The sequence below is a fragment of the Heterocephalus glaber genome, unplaced genomic scaffold, assembly GCF_053883595.1.
Source record: "Heterocephalus glaber isolate CG9 unplaced genomic scaffold, H.glaber_assembly_v1.0 deba00000331, whole genome shotgun sequence".
Classification (NCBI taxonomy): Eukaryota; Metazoa; Chordata; class Mammalia; order Rodentia; family Bathyergidae; genus Heterocephalus; species Heterocephalus glaber.
The window spans coordinates 48,577,236-48,600,867 of record NW_028258142.1 but is presented as its reverse complement, the minus strand read 5'-3'; the positions used below and the strand labels follow the sequence as shown (position 1 = coordinate 48,600,867).

General features: G+C 39.9%; 1 protein-coding gene across 2 annotated transcripts in view; it reads left to right on the top strand.

Moving 5' to 3' along the window:
* Positions 1 to 23,313, top strand: part of Mep1b (meprin A subunit beta) — a 40,161-nt gene extending 16,848 nt beyond the window's left edge. For both annotated transcript variants that reach the window (XM_004853107.3, XM_087193688.1), the window contains 10 exons: positions 1,233 to 1,350; positions 2,531 to 2,709; positions 4,033 to 4,251; positions 4,890 to 5,042; positions 7,453 to 7,668; positions 10,081 to 10,524; positions 12,096 to 12,275; positions 19,671 to 19,797; positions 20,729 to 20,933; positions 23,046 to 23,313. In XM_004853107.3, the coding sequence (XP_004853164.1) occupies positions 1,233 to 1,350; positions 2,531 to 2,709; positions 4,033 to 4,251; positions 4,890 to 5,042; positions 7,453 to 7,668; positions 10,081 to 10,524; positions 12,096 to 12,275; positions 19,671 to 19,797; positions 20,729 to 20,933; positions 23,046 to 23,060 (1,856 nt within the window). In that variant the 3' untranslated portion in view covers positions 23,061 to 23,313. The remainder of the gene's footprint in view (positions 1 to 1,232; positions 1,351 to 2,530; positions 2,710 to 4,032; positions 4,252 to 4,889; positions 5,043 to 7,452; positions 7,669 to 10,080; positions 10,525 to 12,095; positions 12,276 to 19,670; positions 19,798 to 20,728; positions 20,934 to 23,045) is intronic.
* The last annotated feature ends 319 nt before the right edge of the window (positions 23,314 to 23,632 follow it).

The following is a 23,632-nucleotide window of genomic DNA, read 5'->3' as shown; positions in this document are numbered from 1 at the left end:
GGTAAATGTCAGGCCCTTCTGTCTTTTTTCTTTAATTCACCTTGTGCTGTGGTGGCTCACAGGAGGCCAGAACCCACTGCCGTGGTTTTGGCAATGTCTCCTTCCCTATACCAAAGGAGGGAAGAAATGGACTTTTGACTTGGAGCTTTGCTTTACCTTCTTATCTTATTCTCACAATATGCCCTTGATTTTATTCTCTCACTTAACTGATGATAACACCACAGCTATAAAGATTAATTAAATTGGCAAAGGTTTTGGTCAAAAGTAAGGTGAGAAATGTGCATGGCTCCAAAGTCCAAGCATTCCCACTCTGCCCTGAGGTCTCCACCTCCTGGCAGACCATCACCATCCTTCACTTCTTTGGTCTCTGATCTCATCTGTGACAATCTCTCCCTGAGCATCTGCTACAGCTTCTTCTTTCAGCTTACCTTCCAATCTTTTTTTTTTCTTTAAAAATATAGGAAAGTGTAGTTTTCTTAAGCCTCTGCTTTCTTTGAGGTCTATATCTATTCAACCTGTTAGCATCATTTTTTATCTCCAAAGCAATGATTCTTAATTCTATCTTGGTTCTGAGCAAGTGCTCTCTCTAAAAAATATACTTTGGAGGTATAGATAGATGTATTTTCTTTGCATGTCATTTCATGGTATCTGTGGGTCCTCTCATTTCAACCTCCTCAGATTAAAAGCCCTGCTGTGAGGCTTTAACTACATATGGGAGCTTCTCGGATAAAGCATGTGACCATGACTGTTCATTTTGATTGTCTGTGACCCACCATTTATATTTTGTGAGGTAAAGAAATGCCCTTTTTATTGTTCAGTAGTGCACTGGTTCAGAGGAATGTGAGGCAAAAGAAGAGATCAGAGGAATAATGAAGTACTCCCCACCCATCCTCTGGCAGTACTGGGTATTGAACCCCAGGCTTTCACACTGAGCTATGTCCCTGGCCCTTTTTTTCTTTTTTCTTTTGAGACAAGGTCTTGCTATGTTGTCCAGGTGGGGTCCAAATATGCAGTCTTCCTGCCTCAGTCTATCAGAGTGCTGGGAATAGAATCATGCACCACCACGCCTGGGTGCAAATACTTGATTGGTATTGGCTACTAAATTTTATAAAACTATATTAAACATTCATGAAGGGACTAACTTGTGATAAGCAATATAGTGCATGTCCTGTATTTCGGTGAATTGGCCAGTGGTGATTTTTTAGTAAGTGTATTTTGTTCTTTTCTCTTAGAAATAAATGCCAAAGGAGTTATCCTCAATGCATTTGAACGTTATCGCCTAAAAACATGCATTGACTTCAAGCCTTGGGCTGGAGAAGCTAACTATATATCAGTGTTCAAGGAAAGTGGGTAAGTGCAAGAGTATCTCAGTCACTCTCCCATCACTGAGGCGCAACCCCACACCCACATATGGAAGGGGAAAGGCTTTATTTTGCCTCACATTTCAGCCCATGCTTGGCTGGTCCCAAGGTAGAAGGAGCATGGTGGAAGGACTCAGGTGGAGGAGCCATGGCAGCCAGGAAGCGGAAAGAGTGCAGGCGGGCACTGTGGACAAAAATATACCCTTCCAGGACCCAATGACCTGCCTGTTCCAACCAGATCCCACCTCCTAACTGCAGATTTGGCTGTGGATGATGGATACAGCGACCTCATGATCCAATCACCTTCCAAAAGCCCCACCTCTGAACATGAGGCTTTTGAGGGACATTCTAGATCTAAACCATAAGAAAGGATTAGTCACCTTCTTCCCCTCCCCTCACCCTCCCCTCCCCTTTTCCCTCCTTCCCTCTCCTCCTCCTCCTCTTCTTCTTCCACTACCTCTTCCTCTTCCCCCTCTCCTTCCCCTTCCCCTTCCCCTTCTCCTTCCTCTCCTCTTCTTCGTGTGTGTGTGTGTGTGTGTGTGGGGGGGGGATATGGGGTATTGAACCCAGGGTCTTCACACTAAGCTACATTCTCCAGCCATCACTCCACCCCCTGCCCTTTCTGTGTGTCAGGGTCTCAGTAGCTTGGTAAGTTGCCTAGACTGGGCTTGACCTTGTCATCCTCCTGCCTCAGCCTCCCAGAGTGCTGAGATTACAGGGAAGGGGTGGTCTTCTAAGAGTTCTCAGGAGACTGCTGTGTCTGGGAAATTATATCACAGAAGCTTCCCAAGGCCCTGGCCTTTAGGATGGGGCCACAGCTTTCTTTTCTCTTTGTTGCTGAGTAAGGTAGCTAGATATAGTTTTTCTTAGCCATAAGAATATTTTAGTGGGCAGAGGCAGATTGAGGAAGATCTCAAAGACTTCAAAATGCCCAAGGAAAACCAGGAGGAGGCTGACTAGGGGAGGACTTATTCCTATGCAGTGTGGTGTTAGGGCAAGTTCTCCAAAGATCACCTGCTCTGCAAGGTTTTCCTTGCCTCAGCTGGGCTAGGAGAGAAGTGCAGTGTCCAGGTGTGGGCAAGGGTCTAGTTGGGCTCTGACATGAACAATGCAGTGAGGATGTTCACTACTGTAACACCCTCTTCCTCTTTTCCACAAACCTCCTCAAGGTGCTGGTCTTACGTAGGAAACAGGCACATTGGCAGGCAAGAGCTCTCCATCGGTGCAAACTGTGACAGAATAGCAACAGTGCAACACGAGTTCCTCCATGCACTGGGATTCTGGCACGAGCAATCGCGTTTTGATCGGGATGACTATGTCAGGATAGTTTGGGACAGAATCCTGTCAGGTATAGTTCTCTTGGTTTTTAAAAAATTATTTTTAGTTAAAAAGACTGAATTTGTAAGTACTTGTCCCCTCTTGCCATTTGCACCAATTAATAATTGTTAATAACTGAACAACTCTCAATGTTTTGCTGTCTTACTTCATTTATCCTCTAACTCAGCATAAACTGAAGCCCCTTAAAGTTGTTGGAGTGCTACTATCCCAGACCTACGACTGTGCCTTTGAGCTTCTCATAATTTGAGAACCTAGTGTTTCCCAAAATGTGCTGTTGCACATGCATGCATGGATGTCCAGTGGGAAGATGTGTATGGTCAAATTAGTTTAAGAAATCCTAGGTTAAAGCAAATCAAACTTATAGTTAGTTACATTGCTGCATAACTGCCAAAAGATTTCTAGGGCAATCAAAGTGTTGAATTTTAAGGTATGACTCCAGTTTTATGATTCTCCAAGTCCAATTTTTGGTAGAAACTTCTGCTCCCATCTCTAGAATTTGGAAATCAGGCCCATATTTATTTATTTATTATACCCATAAAATCATCTGTTTTCAAATTGCAATCAGTTGCCCATTAGTATGGTGCTAATTGGCCAAGTATCTTATCTGAATGTATTCATTTTAGTTTTAAAAAATGAATATGTGTGATTAATAAATCATAATTATATGTATGTGGGCTACAAAGTGGTGTTTTGATATATGTACATAATGTGGATGATTAAAACTAATTAGCATGTCTTTCACCTCACTTCACATTTTTAGGGGAGACATTTGAAATTATTCTCATAGCAATTTTGAAATATATAATACATTGTTATTAACCATAGTCTCCATGATGTAAACGTATCCATGTATATTCCAGTGACCCAGTAATCCCTGACTACATCAATCCTTTCTAATGGCTCTTGTCTATATTATAATCTCCAGATTCCATCTCACCAGCACTCCCAGAGTCTTTTACTTTCATCTCCATCTGCTGTGAATGTCCTCAAACTTCCATCATCAATGGTCACTGACCCTGAATGTCTTATCACCACTTTTTAGGATTTACCTTTATATTGGTAGTTTTTAGAGCTCTAGAACAAATGCTTATATTCCAACTCTGGGCTTTAATGGAATCTGAAATATGTTTAATAGACTGTTGGAATCATGATTTTAGCATGAATTTTATATTCAAAGACAGGAATGTATGAAACATTTGAAATATAGTAGATCAACTTTAGCAAACTTTGCTGTAGCTTATTATGTTCTCCCTTTCTAAGTTATCAGTGTTTAGAGTAAGATGAGCTGAATTTTATGAATATCAGGTAATTAAAGATTTTTTATATCATTTAGGCAGAGAGCACAATTTTAACATCCATGATGACACAGAATCAGATTCCCTGAATGTTCCCTATGATTACATGTCTGTAATGCACTATAGTAAAAACGCATTCCAAAATGGAACAGAGCCAACAATTGTAACAAGAGTCTCCGACTTCGAGGATGTGATTGGCCAACGGTTGGATCTCAGTGACACTGATGTCTTAAAGTTGAATCGACTGTACAACTGCAGTATGTGACAAGTTCTTTGAAATGACTTGTGTTTCACTCTGCCATGTTGCAAAAAATGATGGTCTGTGCTGTTTTGGGTTTTCTGAGATTATGGAAATTTGATTTTTAGGAAAAAAACCAAAAGAATAGCACCTAGATCCCAATCTGTGACTTGGATACAGCATTTTTCTTCTCACAAGGTCTGTCCTTGTAGTCCTAAAAAAACCTTGAAACCTTGTAGGAATATGCCCTGGGTAGGTTTGTGAGCTGTTGTAAATCAAATATGGACCAGTTTGATAGTCAAACCTCTTTCAGCTAAATTAAGGTATAGTTGTAATATAAATGGGGTCAAAAAATTGGGGTTGTGGCTTAATGACTTGAATAAAAGGGGGAGCATGGATTCAAGTTTCTACAAATATATTAATTAGAAGAGAAAATGTCTTGGTGCAAGCAGCTTATTCATATCCACAGAACGAATCAATCTCTTGATAGGACTTCGGAAGTAAAAGAGAGGTCTTCAGGTCACCATCTCCCGGGACTAACGAGGTGTCCCCTTTAATGCCAACGTGGCATTCCTCAGACTTGTATGATAAACTCAGATTTATTACTTAGATTATCATGTTGTATAAGTGTTAATAATTGCTTTTTTGCTTTTGTAGCTTCTTCCTTGAGTTTTATGGACTCTTGCAATTTTGAACTGGAAAATGTATGTGGTATGATCCAAAGTTCAAGAGATAGTGTTGACTGGCAACGGGTTTCCCAGATTCCTGGGGGGCCAGAGAATGATCATTCCAACATGGGCCAGTGCCAAGGTAACAGGAGGGAGAATCTTCTCGATATTATAATCAGGGGCTCCAGGCTTTCCCTTTGCTACTACAGACTGGAATTTGGTCTCTCACTTTTATCAGTTATTGATGATTTTCTATTAGGAATAAGCCTTGTGTGTTGTAAGGACATCATTAATCTTTTTGCTTTTACTCCTCAAGAATATTTTTCTATGACTCAGAGCTGTGTTTTGTGAGGACTCTACCAGTGTGTGCTCAGAGCCAGAGAGGACTGTGCTTCCCAGGAGAACTTGTCTCCGGGTCGTACTGGTGTTTTTGAGCAGCTTGTACAGTACCAGAGACTCTTTCTAATGGACAGCACCGGGCTGTGAATTACCCCATTACTAGAACTGTAGCTGGATATGATTACATGTTTCTGTTACAAAAATACTTAAAATGAAGATAGGAAGTACAGTTTAAAGGCTGGGGATTTAGCTCAGTGGTTCTGGTGCCTGCCTTGCAAAAGCAAGGTCCCGAGTTCAATCCCCAGTACCAAAAACAAAGAAACAAAATGAAACAAAAAAATAAAAAAGAAAGTACAGTTTATTTAATTTTATTCAGATTATAATCTTTTTCCATTTTAATTTTTAAGTAGTCATTTTACTATAAGTACCAAACTTATTTATTTGCTCATTTCTGGCAGCAAATTGGAAAAAGTGGACTTTAAAACTGAGAACCATTGCTTGATAGCTTGGATGATCTACATAGGGGTTAAGGTGCTTTTCCTTTTATTTTTGTTTTTAAATCCATGTAGATAGTGGACAGTGACCATACATAGACCAGAGGGAGGTAGTTAAGGAGGAAGGGAAGGAGTAGGCAGACTGGGGTTCTACAGAATTATTCCACCTGGGGGGCAGTGTACTTCCTTCCTGTTTTTGGACACTAATATCTGTAGTAAGAGAAAGGATTCCTAGTGTTGTTTCTTTCATAAACTGCCTGCTGCTAGAATTGTACGTAAATGCCTTGATGAGTTTATTTTCTCTTACTGTAACTGAGTACTGGAGACTAGGTAACTTATAAAAAAAAGAAAATAATTTCTTATAGATCTGGGCAGCAAAGTCAGGAGCATGGTGCTGGCATCTGCCCGGTGTCTGCTGAGAGCCTTGCTGCCTTGTAATGTAGCAGAGCGCATCCATGGGGAGACAGAGCGAGCACGCTAGCTCCCGTCTCTCTTCCTCTCATAAAGGCACTAATGCCACGATGGGGACCCTGCTTGCATGACTTCCTGTGATCCTAATGACCTCTCAAAGTGCCATGAACAGATGGATTTGAAAATTGTTCCCAACACATGAGCCTTGGGGGTGTATTCAGACCATAGCACGTGCATGTCATGGGAACTAAGCAAATACCTGTAAGGCAAAGGCAGTGGGTATACAGTCCTACCAGACTTGCTAACTCTGTCTTCTATTAGAGATGATTCAGAAGGTCAAGTATTGCAGATAATGGAAGCAGAGTACTTGGAGGAACCTTTGAACTTGAGTCCAGTTATTATGATTTCCAAACTTCTCATTATGAATATCATTTTTTGAACATTAAACTGTGGGCCTCACTTGATGGTTGCTGTACTTCTGAGATCTTCAGAAAGTTTAATTATTTTCTTTCTCACCTGTTTTTCTTCCCTCCCTCCCTCTCTCCCTCCCACAGTCTGTCCTCTTTCTCTCTCTCTGTCTCTCTCTCTCTGACTCTCTCTCTCTGACTCTCTCTCTCTCTCTCTCTCTCTCTCTCTCCTTAAGGCCAAAGAACTTAGAGTGTACTTTTTTAAATGGGCACATCAGTAAGGGCCTGATTTCCCAGCCCTGGCTCACTGGTTTTACTTCTCCTCAAGTACTTACAGCTGCACCTTAAATTAGCGTGGGGACACACAGACTCTTCACGTGTTTCAAGCTCTCCTTTAGTCTTAATCGCCATTCCCCTTTTCATATTTTCAGAGTGGGCACAACTCTCTGTGGTGTCTTCCCGATGGCAGCTGTTCCCACTTGGAGCTAGGCCCGATGTGGATGCTTGACAGGTGCTCATTGCAGAATCTACCGTTTGGTCCTGGGGCTAAGACAGGACTTGAAACCTCACATTGGATTTTTTTTCTAAATTAGCATTTGAATTTAAGCTTGTTGTGTCTTTACAGCTCATGGTAAATGAAGATAAGCAAAGACCAGTGCCCACAAACAAACTCCTACTCTTCTAATTAAATGTTTTAGAAGTTATGCTTTTGAGTTTTATTCTGTCTATCAGTTAGCTGTTCCAAGTGCTAGAGTTATAGCTTAGGCTCCTGAAGTTTTCATGATTTATAGGTTGACATTCGTTAAACCATGTGGAAAGGATCTCCCGCTACTCTTAACAAACACACATTCCTCCACCCAGTGTCTCTTCTCTCTCAATTCTGCTTTTGTCCTCTTTATAGGCTCCGGTTTCTTCATGCATTTTGACAGTCAGTCTGTAAATGTGGGTGGCACAGCAGTGCTGGAAAGTAGAATATTTTACCCTAAACGAGGATTTCAGTGCTTGGAGTTTTATTTGTACGACAGTGGAAGTGGAACTGACCAACTGAACATTTATGTGAGGGAGTACTCTGTCAACGATTTGGATGGTAAATTAACCCTTGTGAAAGAAATCAAAGGTAAAACATCAACACCCTTATTGTTTGGGTTCAGAGAAAGACAATCTCTTTACTTAACACAGCCATTTAAAACAGAGCAGAAGCTATCGATTGTTTTTTGAATAGAACTTGATGCTTCTGTAAAAGAAGCTAAAATGAGGGTCCTTTGCATGCTATATTATGTGATACTCTGTTAAGAAATGTAGCTCAGTCTCTGAAATTGTGGAGTTCCGTTTTTGGTAAGCAGTAAAAATATGAGGACTAGCTTAGGCAAACAGGAAGGGCTACTATCTCAATGTGACTAAACTAAAGAATGGGCAAGGAGGGACAGGACCTATACCTGAACACTGTCAGAGATCTCTCCTTTCATCTCAGCATGCCCTTGTCCATGGACTAGTACTTTGGCTTTTTTGCTCCCCACCTTATTTCTTATCAAATGTGCCACTGGAAATGGACTTTTTCTCTAATTTCTAGCTTTGAATGAAGGACTCTGATTGTTATGCCTTGCACTAAATGTACCTATGAGAGCCATTCCTGAGCAGGGAGTGGGTGCTTGTCCTTATACCAATCAGGTATCAGAGAGGTGGGCCAAGCTGACCGCCTAGTAAAGCAGATGGCTAGGAGGAATCCCTGGAGAAAAGAGGGATATGAGCTGGTGACAGATGACTCCCTGCTCTGCATCTTGACCTCTTGGTTTGATGGACTGAGAAAAATCTGTTATAAAATGGATCCACATGGTGCTATGGCATGCCATTTTCCTTCTGTTTAACAAGGAGAAACAATCTGAAATGCAGATGCTATTTTTCTTTGTGAACACCTGTGAATAATGAAGTTCTTGATCTCATGAAGAATGTGCACATATCATGCATACATTTTATCGATGAAGTTCTATATAACATAATTATGTATTATGGATATGAAAGCCTTATATAAAAGTCTCCTTTTAATACAATTTATCGTGAGTTAATATGTATATAAATAGAAATATTAATCATTTTATATAAAATTACCCAGGCTTAGAAGGGAGATCTTCCCATTAGCAACCTGTAGGTATAGTATGGATAGACAATAACACAAAGGCACTTAAAAGACTTGCTTAGGAGCCCAGAATGTCTCCTTAAGTACTAATACATTTAAGTTTCAGGTCTTTGTGTGGTTTTTTTTTTTTTTTTTGGTACTGGGGATCGAACTCAGGAACTTGTGCTTGCAAGGCAGGCGCCGGAACCACTGAGCTAAATCCCCGGCCCTCAGGTCTTTGTGTTAACTACTAGTTTGACATAAATTCCTCACCCATTGTCTATCTGGAGGCCTCTGAAGATTTTTAATGTACTGCTTCTTATTGAAATATGTGATTCAAGAAGATAATGCAAAATGGCATATTGTGTGCTGCCAGCAAAGGGTCTACAACAGTAATGGCGAACTGTTTAGAGCTTTTAACGATCCAAACAGCCACTGTGGCTTAAGTGCCATAGGTTTGACACCACTGGTCTAGGAGAATAGTTGAGAAGCAGGTACAGGTTGGGAAAAAAGAGATGACAGCAAATATCAGACAGATACTTAGAGTGTTGAGTCACTAGTAAGTGATCTAAGAACTAAATAGTAGAATGGAAGTCTTCTGAGGTTTGGTTAGTCCCCATTTAGTACTGCTAAAAAGTTGACTAAAAATGGTGCATATGAAGAAAGTCAATCCATAGGCAAATTAAAGGAAATTTTTCCTGAATATCACAGAATCATGAACAATGGGCTTGCTAGACTGGTAACTAATGTAGAATGGCAGAGAGCTCGTAAATGGAGAAGAGAGTGCTCATAAGCTACATGCTCCTGATCACTCACTCACTCACTCCCTGAATGAGTCACCTTTCTGTTGCTGGGACAAAAATGCCTGACACTTGCCACTTAAAGGAGAACAGGTTTCTTTTGGCTCATGAGGTTCAGTCCATGGTTGGCTGGCTCTAAAGCAGGAGCATCATGGCAGAAGGGCATGGTGGAGGAAAGCTGCCCACCTCATGGCAGCTAGAAAGAAAAGGGAGAGGAAAGAGCCAGAGAGGAAGAGGCCAGGGACGAGACACTGCCCTCAAGGTCACTCTCCCCTAATCCATCCAGACACAGCCAGAAGTGTGCTTTTCTAATTTCCTAGATGTCTCTCAAGCCAATCAAGTTGACAATCAAGAATAACCATCTCTGGGAAAGGGTGAACTGTCTGAGAAACAACTATGTCATCATTCAGATAATCCAGAGAACAGTCTGACATTGCAAAAATATCTTGAGGTAAATGATCCTGGGCTGAAAAGTGAGAAAACCATACCTCAGACCTGTAGGAATCAGTAGCTCTGGGATGATCATATATCTATGAAGATTGGAACTCTAAGGTTGATTTGTCCATGGCATAATTCTTCATCTTCTTTGAAATAATGACTCTTTTTTTTTTTGCAGAAATACCCACTGGGAGCTGGCAACTTTACTACGTAACATTGCAAGTGACCAGCAAATCTAGAGTGGTGTTTGAAGGACTCCGAGGAGCTGGTGCATCATCGGGTGGTCTGTCTATTGATGACATCAATCTTTCAGAAACACAGTGCCCTCATCATATTTGGCATATAAGGAACTTCACACAGATCTTTGACACTCCAAATGCAAGTCTATATAGCCCTCCATTCTATTCTCCTAAAGGTTATGCTTTCCAGATTTACTTGAATCTACAATCTTTGCCTAATGTAGGGATATATTTCCACTTGATCTCTGGAGCCAATGATGATCAATTACAGTGGCCATGTCCTTGGCAACAAGCCACAATGACACTCTTGGATCAAAATCCTGACATTCGACAGCGTATGTCCAACCAGCGGAGTATAACTACAGACCCATTTATGACCACCGGTTTGTGACTCATTTTCTTTAATGCAAATACACGATCATTGTAGGAGGGACAGATTTGGGAGGGAGAGATTGCACAGTTGGTTACTTAGGACATTTTGAGTTTTGAATCTTAAGAATGGAAGATATTTAGGGAAAAGGTTTCAACAGCTGAGGAGAAAGTCTCCAAGTAGGTGACTGTTAGGAATGGCAGCAAGGACTCTGACAAGTAGAGACGCTAGTGGCTGTATTCCTGAGAATTAATGACCATCCCTGAATTTCCAGTGTTTTGCAAGGAGTGTTGAGCCCTGGCATACCTGGGCTCAAGTCCATGGCTGCTTCTCATCAGCTGTATGACCCTCAGGAAATAATCTCTTGGAATCTACTGTTCTCAGCTGCAAAACCAGGGCAGTAACAATAATCCTACAGATTTGTTATGAGAATTAATACAGAGCAACTATGGAAGGATTTTGGAAGGGCCCAGTATGGACAGTCCCTCAGATGCTCAGTTCTCCTAGCCCATATGTTCAGTAATCCTGCCACTGGGACTGTCAGACACAATTCTGCTCTTGGAATAGGAGTGGTTTTTGATCAGAAGGAAGGTGTTGTGCAGGTATACTGGAGTGTTGGTAGGAAAAGTGTACCAATCGATTACAACTTCTTATTAAAGTGTTCTGGAAGATTTACTAGTGGTGGCATCATTCCATACCTTTCCAGTCTCAGAAAGGAGAAGGGCCCAACAGGCAATAAGAGCACTTCTAATTTTAATAATGCTTTGTCTCTGGCCACCCAATAAAGGAAAATATAAATTATGGCAAGCTGAGCACTATTGCCAAATGTGAATTTTATAAATGAAAAGATGGACCAAAGTAACATAGAAAAAAAGTGACTTAATCTGATAGAAAAAAACACTCAGAAAGAGAATTTTAGGGATTTAGACTTTTTTCACTCTTTTCAAAATTTCAGTCTCTCAACAACATGGAAAATGGCTCAGGGTAGGGCTGAGGATTTAGCTCAGTGGTACAGCACCTGCCTCACAAGCACAAGGTCCTGAGTTCAATCTCCAGTACAAAAAATAAAAAGGGCTCAGGGTCAGGTGGGTTGTTACTCTTTTCCAGAAGCAGTGTTTCTAAAATCTTCCACTCCTGAAGGACTTTGCTCAGTTTGAATAGTTCAGTTAATGAAATAAATTGCTTTATGTTAATATTAAAAACTCTCTTTTGCAATATATTGTTTTAACTCAGTTAAAAGGACTATCTGTAATTCAGAAGGCCACTAAGGCATGATTCTAACAGAAAGAAGTGTCTGTACTAATAAGTACAGATATGATATCCTCACCTAAGGAATTTTGGTACTGCTTCAGTCATAATGTAAATCTGGTCCTCCCTGCCGGGCAATCTCATTTCCTTTGGGACAGTATAAATGAAAAAGCTCCAGTGATTTAGTGATTTGCCAGGGAATGCATCACAGGTCAATAGCATCATTTAATTATTTTGAGCTCCATCCTAATTGTGTTTAACATTGCCTGCTCTTTCCTACCACCGAAAGCTATGATGATGCTAAACACAATCCATTAATATAAATTGCTTTTTCAGATAATGGAAACTATTTTTGGGACAACCCTTCCAAAGTGGGAAAATTGGCTTTTTTCCCTAATGGAACCCAGTTTAGCAGAGGTGGAGGTTATGGAACCAGTGTCTTTATAACTGAAAAGAGGATCAAAAGCAGAGACTTTATAAAAGGAAATGATGTTTACATCTTATTAACAGTGGAAGGTATGTAAATAAAAGTAGTTTTAAAAAAATTTTATTGGTACATTTTAGGTATACAATATAATGACATTCATCATTGGAGATTTGTACCTTTACATGATATATCTTGATTCTTATTTTTTCCCCCTTCCCCTGCCCTCCCTTCAACCCCTCCATCTCTCCTTATTTACAGACTTTGTTTCCATTTTTTCATTTTCTCATATCAATTCCATTCCCCTCTTTCCTTTCTCCTACCCTTCTCACTTCCCCTTCCACTTTACCTTTTCTTCCTATTTCACATTATCTATTATACCTTTTGATCCATATTTACACTTTCAGTTTCTCATACCAGAGAGACTTTCAGTATTTACACATGTGTGTCCTTTTATTTCACTTAAGAGTATGGTCTCAATGTGCATCCATTTAGCTATAAATGCCTCTAATTTCTCATTCTTTGGAGGACTCTTTTGGAGGACTGAGTAGTACTCCATTTTATTTAAAAAAACAACAACAACACACATTTTCTTTATTCAGTCTCCAGTTGATGGCAATAGGGCTGTTTCCATGTTTTAGCTATTGCAAACTGTGCTGCTATAAACATGGGTGCACATATATCACTGTGGTATGATTCTTTAATTCTTTGGGGAAGATACCCAGGAGGGGAATAGCTAGGTCAAATGGGACCTCTAGTGCTAGTTCTTTGAAGTATCTCCATACTGATTTCCACAGTGGTTGCACCATGCAGAAGGGTTCCTTTTTTCCCACAGCCCTGCCAGCATTTGTTATTGGTTGATTTCATGTTAGCAGCCATTCTTTCTGGGGTGAGGTGGAATCTCAGCATTGTTTTCATCTGCATCTGTTAAATAACCAGTAATGTTGAACATTTTTTCATGTGTTTATTTGCTATTTCTACTTCTTTGTCTGAGAAATGTTTGTTCATTTCAGATGCCCATTTTTGGATTGGATCTTTAAATTTGGGAGGTCTGATTTTTTTAAGTTCTTTATAGATTCTAGATAGTAGACCTTTCTCTGAGGAAAAGCTGGAAGAAATTTTTTCCCACATTATGGGTTGTCTCTTCACACTGTTGGTGGTTTCTTTTGCTGTGCAGAAGCTTTTTAATAAGAAGAGATCTCACTTGTTGATTGTTTCTGCTAGTTCACAGGCAACTGAGGTTTTGTTCATGAAATCTTTTCCTACACCAAAGTCTTCAAGAGTTCTACCTAACCTCTCTTCCAGCCAGTTTAGTGTTTCTGTTTTAATATTTAGATCTTTAATCCATTTTGATTTTAGTTTAGTGCATGGTGAGAGATATAGATCTAGTTTTTTTTTGTATTAAATTCTTTTATTGGTACATTGTAGGTATACAACACAATTACATTTCTCATTGGGAATTGTACCTTTACATAATGCATCTTGGTTCTTATTTTTTCCCCATTCCTAGCGCCCCCTTCACGCCCTCCACCCTTCCCTATTTACAAAGACTTTATTTCCATTTTTTCCATTTCTCATCATGTTTTCCTTTCCCTTCTTTCCTTTCCCCTGTGCCTCCCACTACCCCTACCTCTTTGGACCTTTTCTTCCTATTTTACATTATTGATTATTCCTTCTAATAATTGGTACATTTTAGGTATACAACATAATGACATTCATCATTGGAAATTTGCACCTTTACATAGTCTCTCTTGGTTCTTGTTTTTCACCCTTGCCCAGCCCTCCCTTCAACCCCTCCAGCCCTCCCTATTTACAAAGATTTTGTTCCTATTTTTCCATTTTCTCATATTAATCCCATTCCCTTCTATCCTTTCCCTTAGCCCTCCCACTTCCTTCCCCTTTGCCCCTTTTCTTCCTATTTCACATGGATATAGGTCTAGTTTTAATCTTTAGCAAGTTGAAACCCAATTTTCCCAGCACCATTTATTAAAGAGGCTATCTTTCCTTCAGTGAGGGTGTTTGGCTCTTTTGTCAAAGATGAGATGGCTGAGTGTGTCTGGAATTGTTTCAGCATCTTCTAATCTGTTCCATTGGTCCTTGGGTCTGTTTGTTTGCCAGTATGATGCTATTTTTATCACAGTAGCTTTGTAGTATAGTTTTGAGCCAGGGATTATGATACCCCCTAGCTTGTCTTTGTTGCCTAGAATTGCCTTTGCTATTCTAGGTCTTTTCTGGTTCCAAATCAATTTTTGGATTGTTTTCTCAAGGTCTGTGAAGTATGCTGCCAGAATTTCAATTGGGATGGCACTGAATCTATATAGCAGTTTTGGAAGTGTGGCCATTTTCACTATATTGATCCTTCCTACCCAGGAACAAGGGATGTCTTTCCATTTTCTGATATCCTCTTTGATCTCTTTTTTCACAGTGTTATAGTTGTCAGAGCAGAGGTATTTGGTTTCTTTTGTTAGGTTGATTCCTAGGTATTTCAGTTTTTTGGATGCTATTGTGAAAGGAATTGTTTGCCCTATTTCTGTCTCAGTGAGTCTGTTGTTTGTGTAGAGGAAAGCTATTGATTTTTGTGTGTTGACCTTGTATCCAGAAACTCTACTGAATTTGGTTTTTAAGTCTAGAAGACTTTTCATGGTGTCCTTGGGGTCTTCTATATAGAGTATCATGTCATCTGCAAATAATGACAATTTGACTTCTTCATTTCCTATCTTTATTCCTTTTATTTCTTTCTCTTGTCCAATTGCCTTGGCTAATGTTTCCAAAATTATAATTCCTTGTCTTGTTCCTGATTTTAGTAGATTTTTAGTGTGAAGGATTTTAGGTAGAGACCGTCTATTCCAAGTTTTTGTGGGTTTTTAATCATAAATGCATGTTGGATTTTGTCAAATGCCTTTTCTGCATCTACTGAGATGATCATATGGTTTTTGTCCTTGACTCTATTGATAGAGTGTATTACACTGATTGATTTGTGTATGTTGAACCATCCCTGCATCCCTGGGATGAATTCCACTTGGTCAGGGTGTATGATCTTCATGATGATCTTCTGCATTCAATTTGCCAGTATTTTAGTAAGGATTTTTGCATCTATGTTCATTGGTGAGATTGGGCTATAGTTCTCTTTTTTGGTTGGGTCTTTCTCCGCTTTTGGGATCAAGGTGATGCTTGCTTCCAGGAATGAATTTGGGGAGTATTGCTTCCCTTTGAACTTCACTGAAGAATTTAAACCGTAGTGGCAGTATTTCATCTCTAAATGTCTTGTAGTATTCAGCAGTGAAGCCATTAGGACCTGGACTTTTCTTAGTTGGTAAGTTTTTAATTATGTTTTCAAGTTCATTGATTGATATTGGGTTGTTTAGAATTTTTAGGTCTTCTTTGTTAAACTTTGGTAGTTCATACATATCTAGGAATCTGTCCATTTCTTCTGTATTTTCCATCTTATTGGCATATAGTTTCTCGAAGTAGGTATTGGTGATCCTCTGGATTTCTGCTGGGTCCTTTGTAATTTCATCCTTTTTATTCATAATTGCATAGATTTGGGTCTTTTCTTTCCTTTTTTTGATAAGTTTAGCCAAGGGTTTGTCAATTTTCTTTATTCTTTCGAAGAACCAACTCTTTGCTTTGTTCATTTTTTGGTATTGTTCTCTGAGTCTCCATTGAATTGATTTCTGCTCTGATCTTTATAATTTCCTCCCTTGTATGAGCTTTGGGTGTGTCCTGCTCTTCTTTTTCTAGAAGCTTGAGGTTCTGCATCAGGTTGTTTATTTGAGCTCTCTGTTTTCCTAATATGAGTATTCAGTGCTATGAATTTCCCTCATAAGACTGTTTTCATTGTGTCCCATAGAATCCTGTATTTTGTATTGACATTGTCATTTAACTGTAGAAACTGATTTCTTCTTTCATTTTGTCTGTGACCCATTGGTTATTCAGAAGTGTGTTGTTCAATGTCCATGTGTTTATGAAATTTTTGCGGTTTCTTTTGCTATTGATCTCCAATTTCATTGCACTATGGTCTGACAATATACAAGGGATAATGTCAATTCCTTTGCACTTACTTAAACATGTTCTTTGAGTGAGTATGTTGTGTATTTTAGAGAACAACCGTATGCAGCTGAAAAGGATGTGTATTCTGATTTTGTGGGGTGGAACAGTCTGTAAACATCTGTTAGGTTCATTTGTTCAAGAGTTTGCTTGAGTTCTAATACTTTGTTGTTTATTTTCTGTCTTGTTGATCTATCTCTTTGTAACAGTGGGGTATTGAGGTCCCCTACTACTCTTGTATTAGTGCTTACTTAATTTTTCATATCTATTAGTATTTGTTATATATAATTGGATGCACTAGTATTTGGTGCATATATATTTATGATTGTCATCTCTTCATCTTGGATTGTTCCCTTTACAAGGATGTAGTGCCCTTCTTTGTCCCTCTTAATCAGTGTTCATTTGAAATCTATTTGATTTGCAAATAGGATACCCACTCCTGCTTTTTTTCAGGTTCCTGTTGCATGGAGTATTGTTTTCCACCCTTTAACTTCCAGTCTATGAGTTTCTTTTTGAGTTAAGAGTGTCTCTTGTATGCAGCAAGATCTTGCTTCTTGGATCTTGCATCTTGACCCATTCTGCCAGTCTATTTCTTTTGACTGGTGAATTGAGACCATTAACATTGATGGTTATAACTGATATATATTGACTCATCCTTGTCATGACTTTTTCTTTATGTTGGATTCTCCCCCTTTGTATTTAATTTCTTGTCGTGCCTGATGGATTCATTCTGCTGTGCTTCCTGGGATTGTGATCCTGTTGTCTTTTCCTAGGATATTATTTAAAATTTTTTGGAGTGCTGGTTTGGTATTCATGTAGTTCCTAAGGTGCTCTTTGTCATGAAAGTATCTTATTTCTCCATCAATTTTTAAAGATAGTTTTGCAGGGTACATTAGTACCCTGGGTTGGATGCCCTTTAGGGCTTGGAATACATCACTCCAAGCTCTTCTTGCCTTGAGGGTTTGTGTTGAGAAGTCTGCTGTGATTCTGATGGACTTTCCTTTGCATGTGATTTGTTTTTTTCTCTCCCTGCTTGTAGAACTTTGTTCTTCTGTTGGGTTTCTGGAATCCTAACCGTTATATGCCTATATGTAGATTTTTTTTTGATGAAGGCTAGGTGGAGTCCTATATGCCTCACTTATCTGTATGTCAAGTTCTTTTCTCCTGCTTGGGAAGTTTTCTGCCATTACTTCTATGAACAGTTTTTTTAAAGTCATCTGCACTCTCTCCTGTTTCTTCATTGACTCCAATCAGTCTTCTGTTATTCTTCTTTGCATCATCTAGCAGCTGCTGGAGTGATTTCTCATGCTCCCTTACTATTTTTAAGAAATTTTTTTTTCCTGGTCACTAATTGCAATCCTATCTTCTCTCTCTGAAATTCTGTCCTCACATTGGCTCATTCTGCTGTGTAAACTTTCAATGGAGTTTTTAATCTCTCGGAAATCTGTTTGTATCTGTTTCATGGATTCCATTTGTTTCCTATGTTAAGATTCCATCATATTCCTTAGCTCCCCTATTTTTTTAATCTGTGTCTGCTCTAGATTTATTAATCATGTCTTGCACTGTGGGCACAATTTCTCTGTTACATGAAAAATTGTTTCTGATTTCATTTTTTTCCAGATCCTCTTTTGTCAGTTCAGGGAGTCTAGGTGGTTGGGTGTCAGATTGTTCCATCTCATTGACCTTTGTGGTTGCCTTAGGTGATGTAGAAGTCTGGTTTTGAGACTTGTTTACGTTTCTTTTCATTTCAACAGGTGCAGCCTGCTTCACCTTTGTTGAGGCAACTTTTTGCTCACTCAGTGGTCTTCAACTCTGAGCAAGCCACAGATTGGTCTTTTCTCTTTGTTCACCAGTTCACCAATTCCTGGGTTCAGAGTGGTGGCTGTCTGGATCCCTGAGCTGTCCTGTTGTCCAGGCAGAGTTCTGGCTGGAGCCTGTGCACATTTGGGATGGTATCTAGGCATGCCTCTGGCTAGAGCCTGCCCTCCTCTGTAGCTGTTGTCTGGGAAGGCCTTTAGCTGGGGGCTGAGCATTCCAGTTGTTGGTGTCTGGGCAGGCTTCTGGCTAGGGTCTGTGAGCACTTACCACTGGTGTTGGGGAAGGCCTCTGGCTATTGCTTGTGTGCCTGTGCAGCTCTTTTCCCAGCAAGTCTTTGGCTGGGGCTTGTGGGCCCAAGCGGCCAGGGTTGGGGCAGGGCCCTGGCTGGACCTGCCTGCAGCTGTACCACTCTGGTCCACACTAGCTTCTCACCAGTGTCTGCATGCACTTACTGATAAAAAGGAGTTGTATATAAACTAGTTTTTTGGGTTGTGGTGACTGATTAGTGTGTTCTTGTAGGGTTCATTGCTAGGTATATTATAGGATTTGGGAGGAAATGGGTATATGTAAGGGTTTTTGGCTTGAATCATTAATTATATGAAAATAATTTAATAGGAAACAGTGAAAGTTCTAGGAGAAAGAATTTAGTCACTACCACATAGGACAATACTGGAAACCTTTAGGCTGGAAAATTTCTTTATAAATAAGTTAAAATATAACTGATATTTCCTAGGATTATACTCTAGGATTTTAGAAATAAAAATATTACACAAGCACATGAAATTAAACTAGGAATGGACTGTCTTTTTATCTACATATAAACACACATATGCATATCTGCAAATACATGTACATTCAAATATCTTGACAGTAATAACTTCAGTCTGTTGCTTTTAAAAATTTCTTACCTGTGGCAGCCAATAAATATGTTTTCCAGTAACTGTGTTTATTTCCATGTTTTATGTGGTAGGATTTTAACTCCTCTACTATTAAAGAGTGACTTGCATCTCAATAAGTCAGAATCTTTGTCATGATGCAACATGGTATAATTGAAACCAATGGAATTTTGACTATAGTATCCATTAGAGTAAATCTAGATGATACTTTTCGGGAGAGGTATTAAAAAATAACTCTTATCTAGATAAAAAACATGTTATGTGATTGGGAAAAAGTCATATATTCATAAACTCTCTTTGGTCCTCTTTGGATCAGAACCAACACCAGCACCAACAAAAAACAATGTAAAGAGCATGGTGTTCACTGTTAGGGTTCTCAGTATCTACTTTCAAATCTCTGCCATCTTATTTCATCAAGCAAGAGACCCATGACCTTGAGCAAGGTCCTTAACTGCTTTACACTTTTGAGCTGTGGTTTCCTTATCTGTCTTTAGAGGGTTGGTATTAAAGGCTTGTGCCTTCCAGAGCTCTGCCAGCCCAGGCAAATATATAGTTTAGGTGTAGCTCCAGAAGTGTGGCCCACCTTCCCTTTGCCTGTTTCTTATTTCACCACCTATAGATGTTGCTGGGCCAGGCATCAAGATTATCTACCTTTCTTACAAGCTTAGATCCATGACTTTTAAAGCAAATCTGAGTTCCATCTTGCTCTCCTCTTGCCCTCCTTAGACATATCTCACCTGAATTCTACATCATCTCAGCCAGCCCCGACCTCCAGTGTCCGTGACCTCTGCTCAAGTGTCACATGCGAAAATGGTGGCATCTGTACTGTCCAAGATGACAAAGCTGAGTGCAGGTAATGAGTCTCTTAGGTGAGATCTCCCTGTTTTTCTGTTAGAAACTTTATTGTCATATGTAGGGCTAACTGCTGATAGTTAAGATGAGTGAAACCAGTAAGTTCTCATCTTGAAGCCACTCACAGAATATTCATTTATTTTTGTGGTCCTAGGAATTGAACATGGGGCCTTTGCATTGAGCTACATCCCCACTACTTTTTATTTTGAGACAGGTTCTCATTAAGTTGCTCTGTTGCCCAGGCTAGTCTTGAACTTGTGATTTTTCTGCCTCAGCTTCCCAGAGTGCTGATACAGGCAAGCACCACCATTACTGGCTAGAATATTTTTTTCACTCCATTTGGAACTTTGGATAGCTATAAGGACAATGAAATTATTTATGAAAAATTAGCACATGGGCCAGGATTTAGCTCAGTGGTTCGGCCACCTGCCTTTCAAGCGGAAGTTCCCGAGTTCGATACCCAGTACCAAAAAAAAAAAAAGAAAGAAAAATTAGCACATTACATTCTAATTTCCTGAAAAAGTCCTCAAGGGTTATGTATTTTGTTCAGTCTTTACAACAGTCTCATCTTTTTAAGTATGGCTGTCCTTCTTTTCTAAATGAAGATACTGAAGTTCTGAGAAGACTTGGGCCAGTGTGTAAAGCTAGAAGGTGGAGATCTAAACTTTGCCTATTACCTATGCTACTTACCTTCCTTTCCTCAGAGCTGCTGTCTTAGGGTCAGATTAGGAGGAATTCCTTTTTTCCTTTCCATTGTCCCTCCTTGGCTTCATGTGCCAGTCACCATCTCCCCCCTGTACAGAGTAGGTGAAATTGTTCCACATGTCAGTGACTTATTGGTGACCAATCGACTAAAGTGATCAGCACCTTTGATGGGGAAGCTTTCCAGAGTTAAGAGTCAACACATAACTGAGTCGCATTCCCACATGTAGGTGTCCCTCTGGGGAAGACTGGTGGTACATGGGAGAAAGGTGTGAGAAGAGAGGCTCCACCCAAGACACCATTGTCATTGCTGTCTCTTCCACCGTGGCTGTGTTTGTCCTGATGCTGATAGTCACTCTTGTCAGCGTCTACTGTGTCAGGAGGAAATATCGAAAAGGGACAAGTTCCAAGACACCAAATGTGGCTATCGAAAATGTAAGTTGAATCTGTTATTTGGTTATTTAAAAGCTATTGATGAAATTACATGAAAAAGAATTAGCACATTTTCAAATACTATTTTTTTTTTAAAAAAAACATTTTGTTTCCTATACTGGAACAACTGACTTTAGACTGTGAATTCCTATATAGAACAATGGTTCTGAAACTAGGGTCAGTGGAGTCTTCTTGGGGGAGTTTGGTATGCTTCTAAAATTGTGACCAAAAGTCTGGGTAGTTGTGCATTTTTTTCTTGGAATGTGTGGGTGGCCTTTGACCCTCCTGTTTTTCCCTGCAAGTTCCTACCTTTCTGCTAATAGGGAGAGCTGGTTTATAAGTGTTTTTGTTTTAAAGGTATTATAGAAGTGGCTGAGCACAGGTCTGTAGGAAGGGGGTGCAGGTGTGTTTGGGGAGAGCTTTTCCATAAAGAAATTTCCAGCTAATTCTAGCTTCATGCAAAGTAACTAGTTCTAAGGGAGATTTTTACAGTTTTGCTCAGGAAATCTCTAAAATGGGAATAAACGCTTGAAACTAGCCTGTTCCTGGCACGTCCCTGGGGCAGCTGATTCTGAGATGGATGTCTGGGTGCAGTGGTTTATTGGGGAGTGCTCCTGGGAACCTCGGAGATGGGGAGGGAAGCTGGACTGGGTGGGGCAAGCTTGGGCTCTGGAGCTCCAATGGCTCTGTAGCCCTGGCCTGGGGAAAGGGAGCCTTTGCACTTTCCACAGCAACAGCCACTGCACTGGGGCTGAACCCAACAAGGGGCATAAAATTGGGCAAGGTGACAGCCCCCGAGGGAGGGCATTTCTTGCTTAGGTGCCTTCATTTTTGAAGAGTAGGACTTGAGTAATATGCCCTGGCATTCACTAAACACCCAGCAGTGAAGAGCATGCATGGAGTGGCACAGAAGACTCACATTCTTACAGAAGAGCACACACGAAAAAGGCATAAAATCTGAACATTACTTAAAAGTGAAGTTGAAACATTCTTCCAGTTCTACTTCATTCAAATTAGAAAATTGCTCCTGAAACTGATGATAAAAATATGTTCTATTAGAATAGCCCTGAAAATAAAATACTGCAATTAGCTAAAGCAAAAATACATTTTTTAAAGAAAATTATTATTTAAGACATTCTGTCATACTGTATTTTAAGTTTAGAGTTTTTTTTTTTTTTTGAAGTAGAAGCCTGGTATGAAGATTTTTTTTTTTTTTTCGCAAACAGTCCAATGATGGATAGATGCTTACTGAAGAGAAAGCAAATAGTTTTATTCTCATTTACTCTTGTCCTATTTCTTCAACATTAGGAAGATGTCTAAAGGTAATCATGAGGCAATAGAGCAGTTAATTCACAGAGTTATTAGAAAAGTACTTTACATTTGTACAGGTAGTTTTGCTTTTAAACAGCTATTTCCAGTCTATTTTATGACTCAGAAAGGATAGATCAGCCAGTGTAGCACCTAATAGTCACTCTGTGTCCTAGCCAAGATGGCAGAGTAGGCGGGGGGACCAGGGAGCTGGGTAGAAGGGACGGCCATGATAGTCCCTTAGGAACTTAAACATGTCACATTATTATATGAACTCTGACTTAACCCATGACTATTGGAATTAATTAAAGAAAAATGATTAAAAACAAAGAGAAAGAGAAAGAAGGAGGCTGAGTCGATAGAGTGGGGAAAGTATCAGGGTAAGAGGGGCATCATGGGGATATTAAGTGGAAACACACACATACCCACACTATAAACATTACAGAGGACTATTTTGTCTCTGGGTCATTTAAACACATGCCCAAGAGCAAGCGATCCGTTGACATTTTTCCTTGGTGTTGGCATTTCTCCAGCTAATTCACTGATAACAGATCCTCTAGATCTACATCAGCTCTTCAATCAGAATGACCTTGTTTCAGAGGCCAGCATGCACTTCCCCTCATGTTTTAGCCTCTGAATCATGCCAGCCTGCAGGGCCATGGTGTCTTCTTGGAGACTGCTGGGAGGGACGCCAGCAAGCCACTGATGGGGACTTCATCTGAAAATCAGACCCTTTCATTGTGATTCATTTAAATGACAGGTTTTTAATTTAGAAATTAAGTCACCAATTTTTCTTTCCTCTTTTAGCAATATGCTTTTTGAAGATTAACTCAACAATGCGGCCAGCAAATGAAATGAGAAAGGGTTCTTCATCACGGATTTCACCTAAACTGTGTTACAACCACCTCATTCTTCTGAAAATGGATCTTCTCTTTAAATAGCTGAATGTATTACAAATCATTATTTTGGTAAAAGTCAAATTGGCAAAATCAATCTCTCTCTCTCTTTCTTTGAGGAAGAGATTCAGGCTTCTCTGGAAATATAATATCATCAATAAAAGGGAGAGCAAAAATTAGAGCCTGCTGTCCCAATTTCTGATCCTTCCATTTGGGGCCAAGGGCAGAGGCCTCCTCACAAAGAACTCCTGAGATGATTCTCCACACGGAAGCTCAGCAGTTCCCTGGCTGACCTGTCCCCAGGCAGGGAAGGGAAAGGCGGCCACGAGGCTTTCTCTAACCCAGCAACTTTCTTGTTTTCTCATATAACCCTTAGGGTGTGAGCACTTGATTTGCATCTGTGGACCTCGCTACTATAGTCAAAATTTCCAAGTCCTCCAGCAGCAGCAGTTCTCAAAGTGTGTGTGTCCGGAGACTTCGCACATTAAAAAATTAACA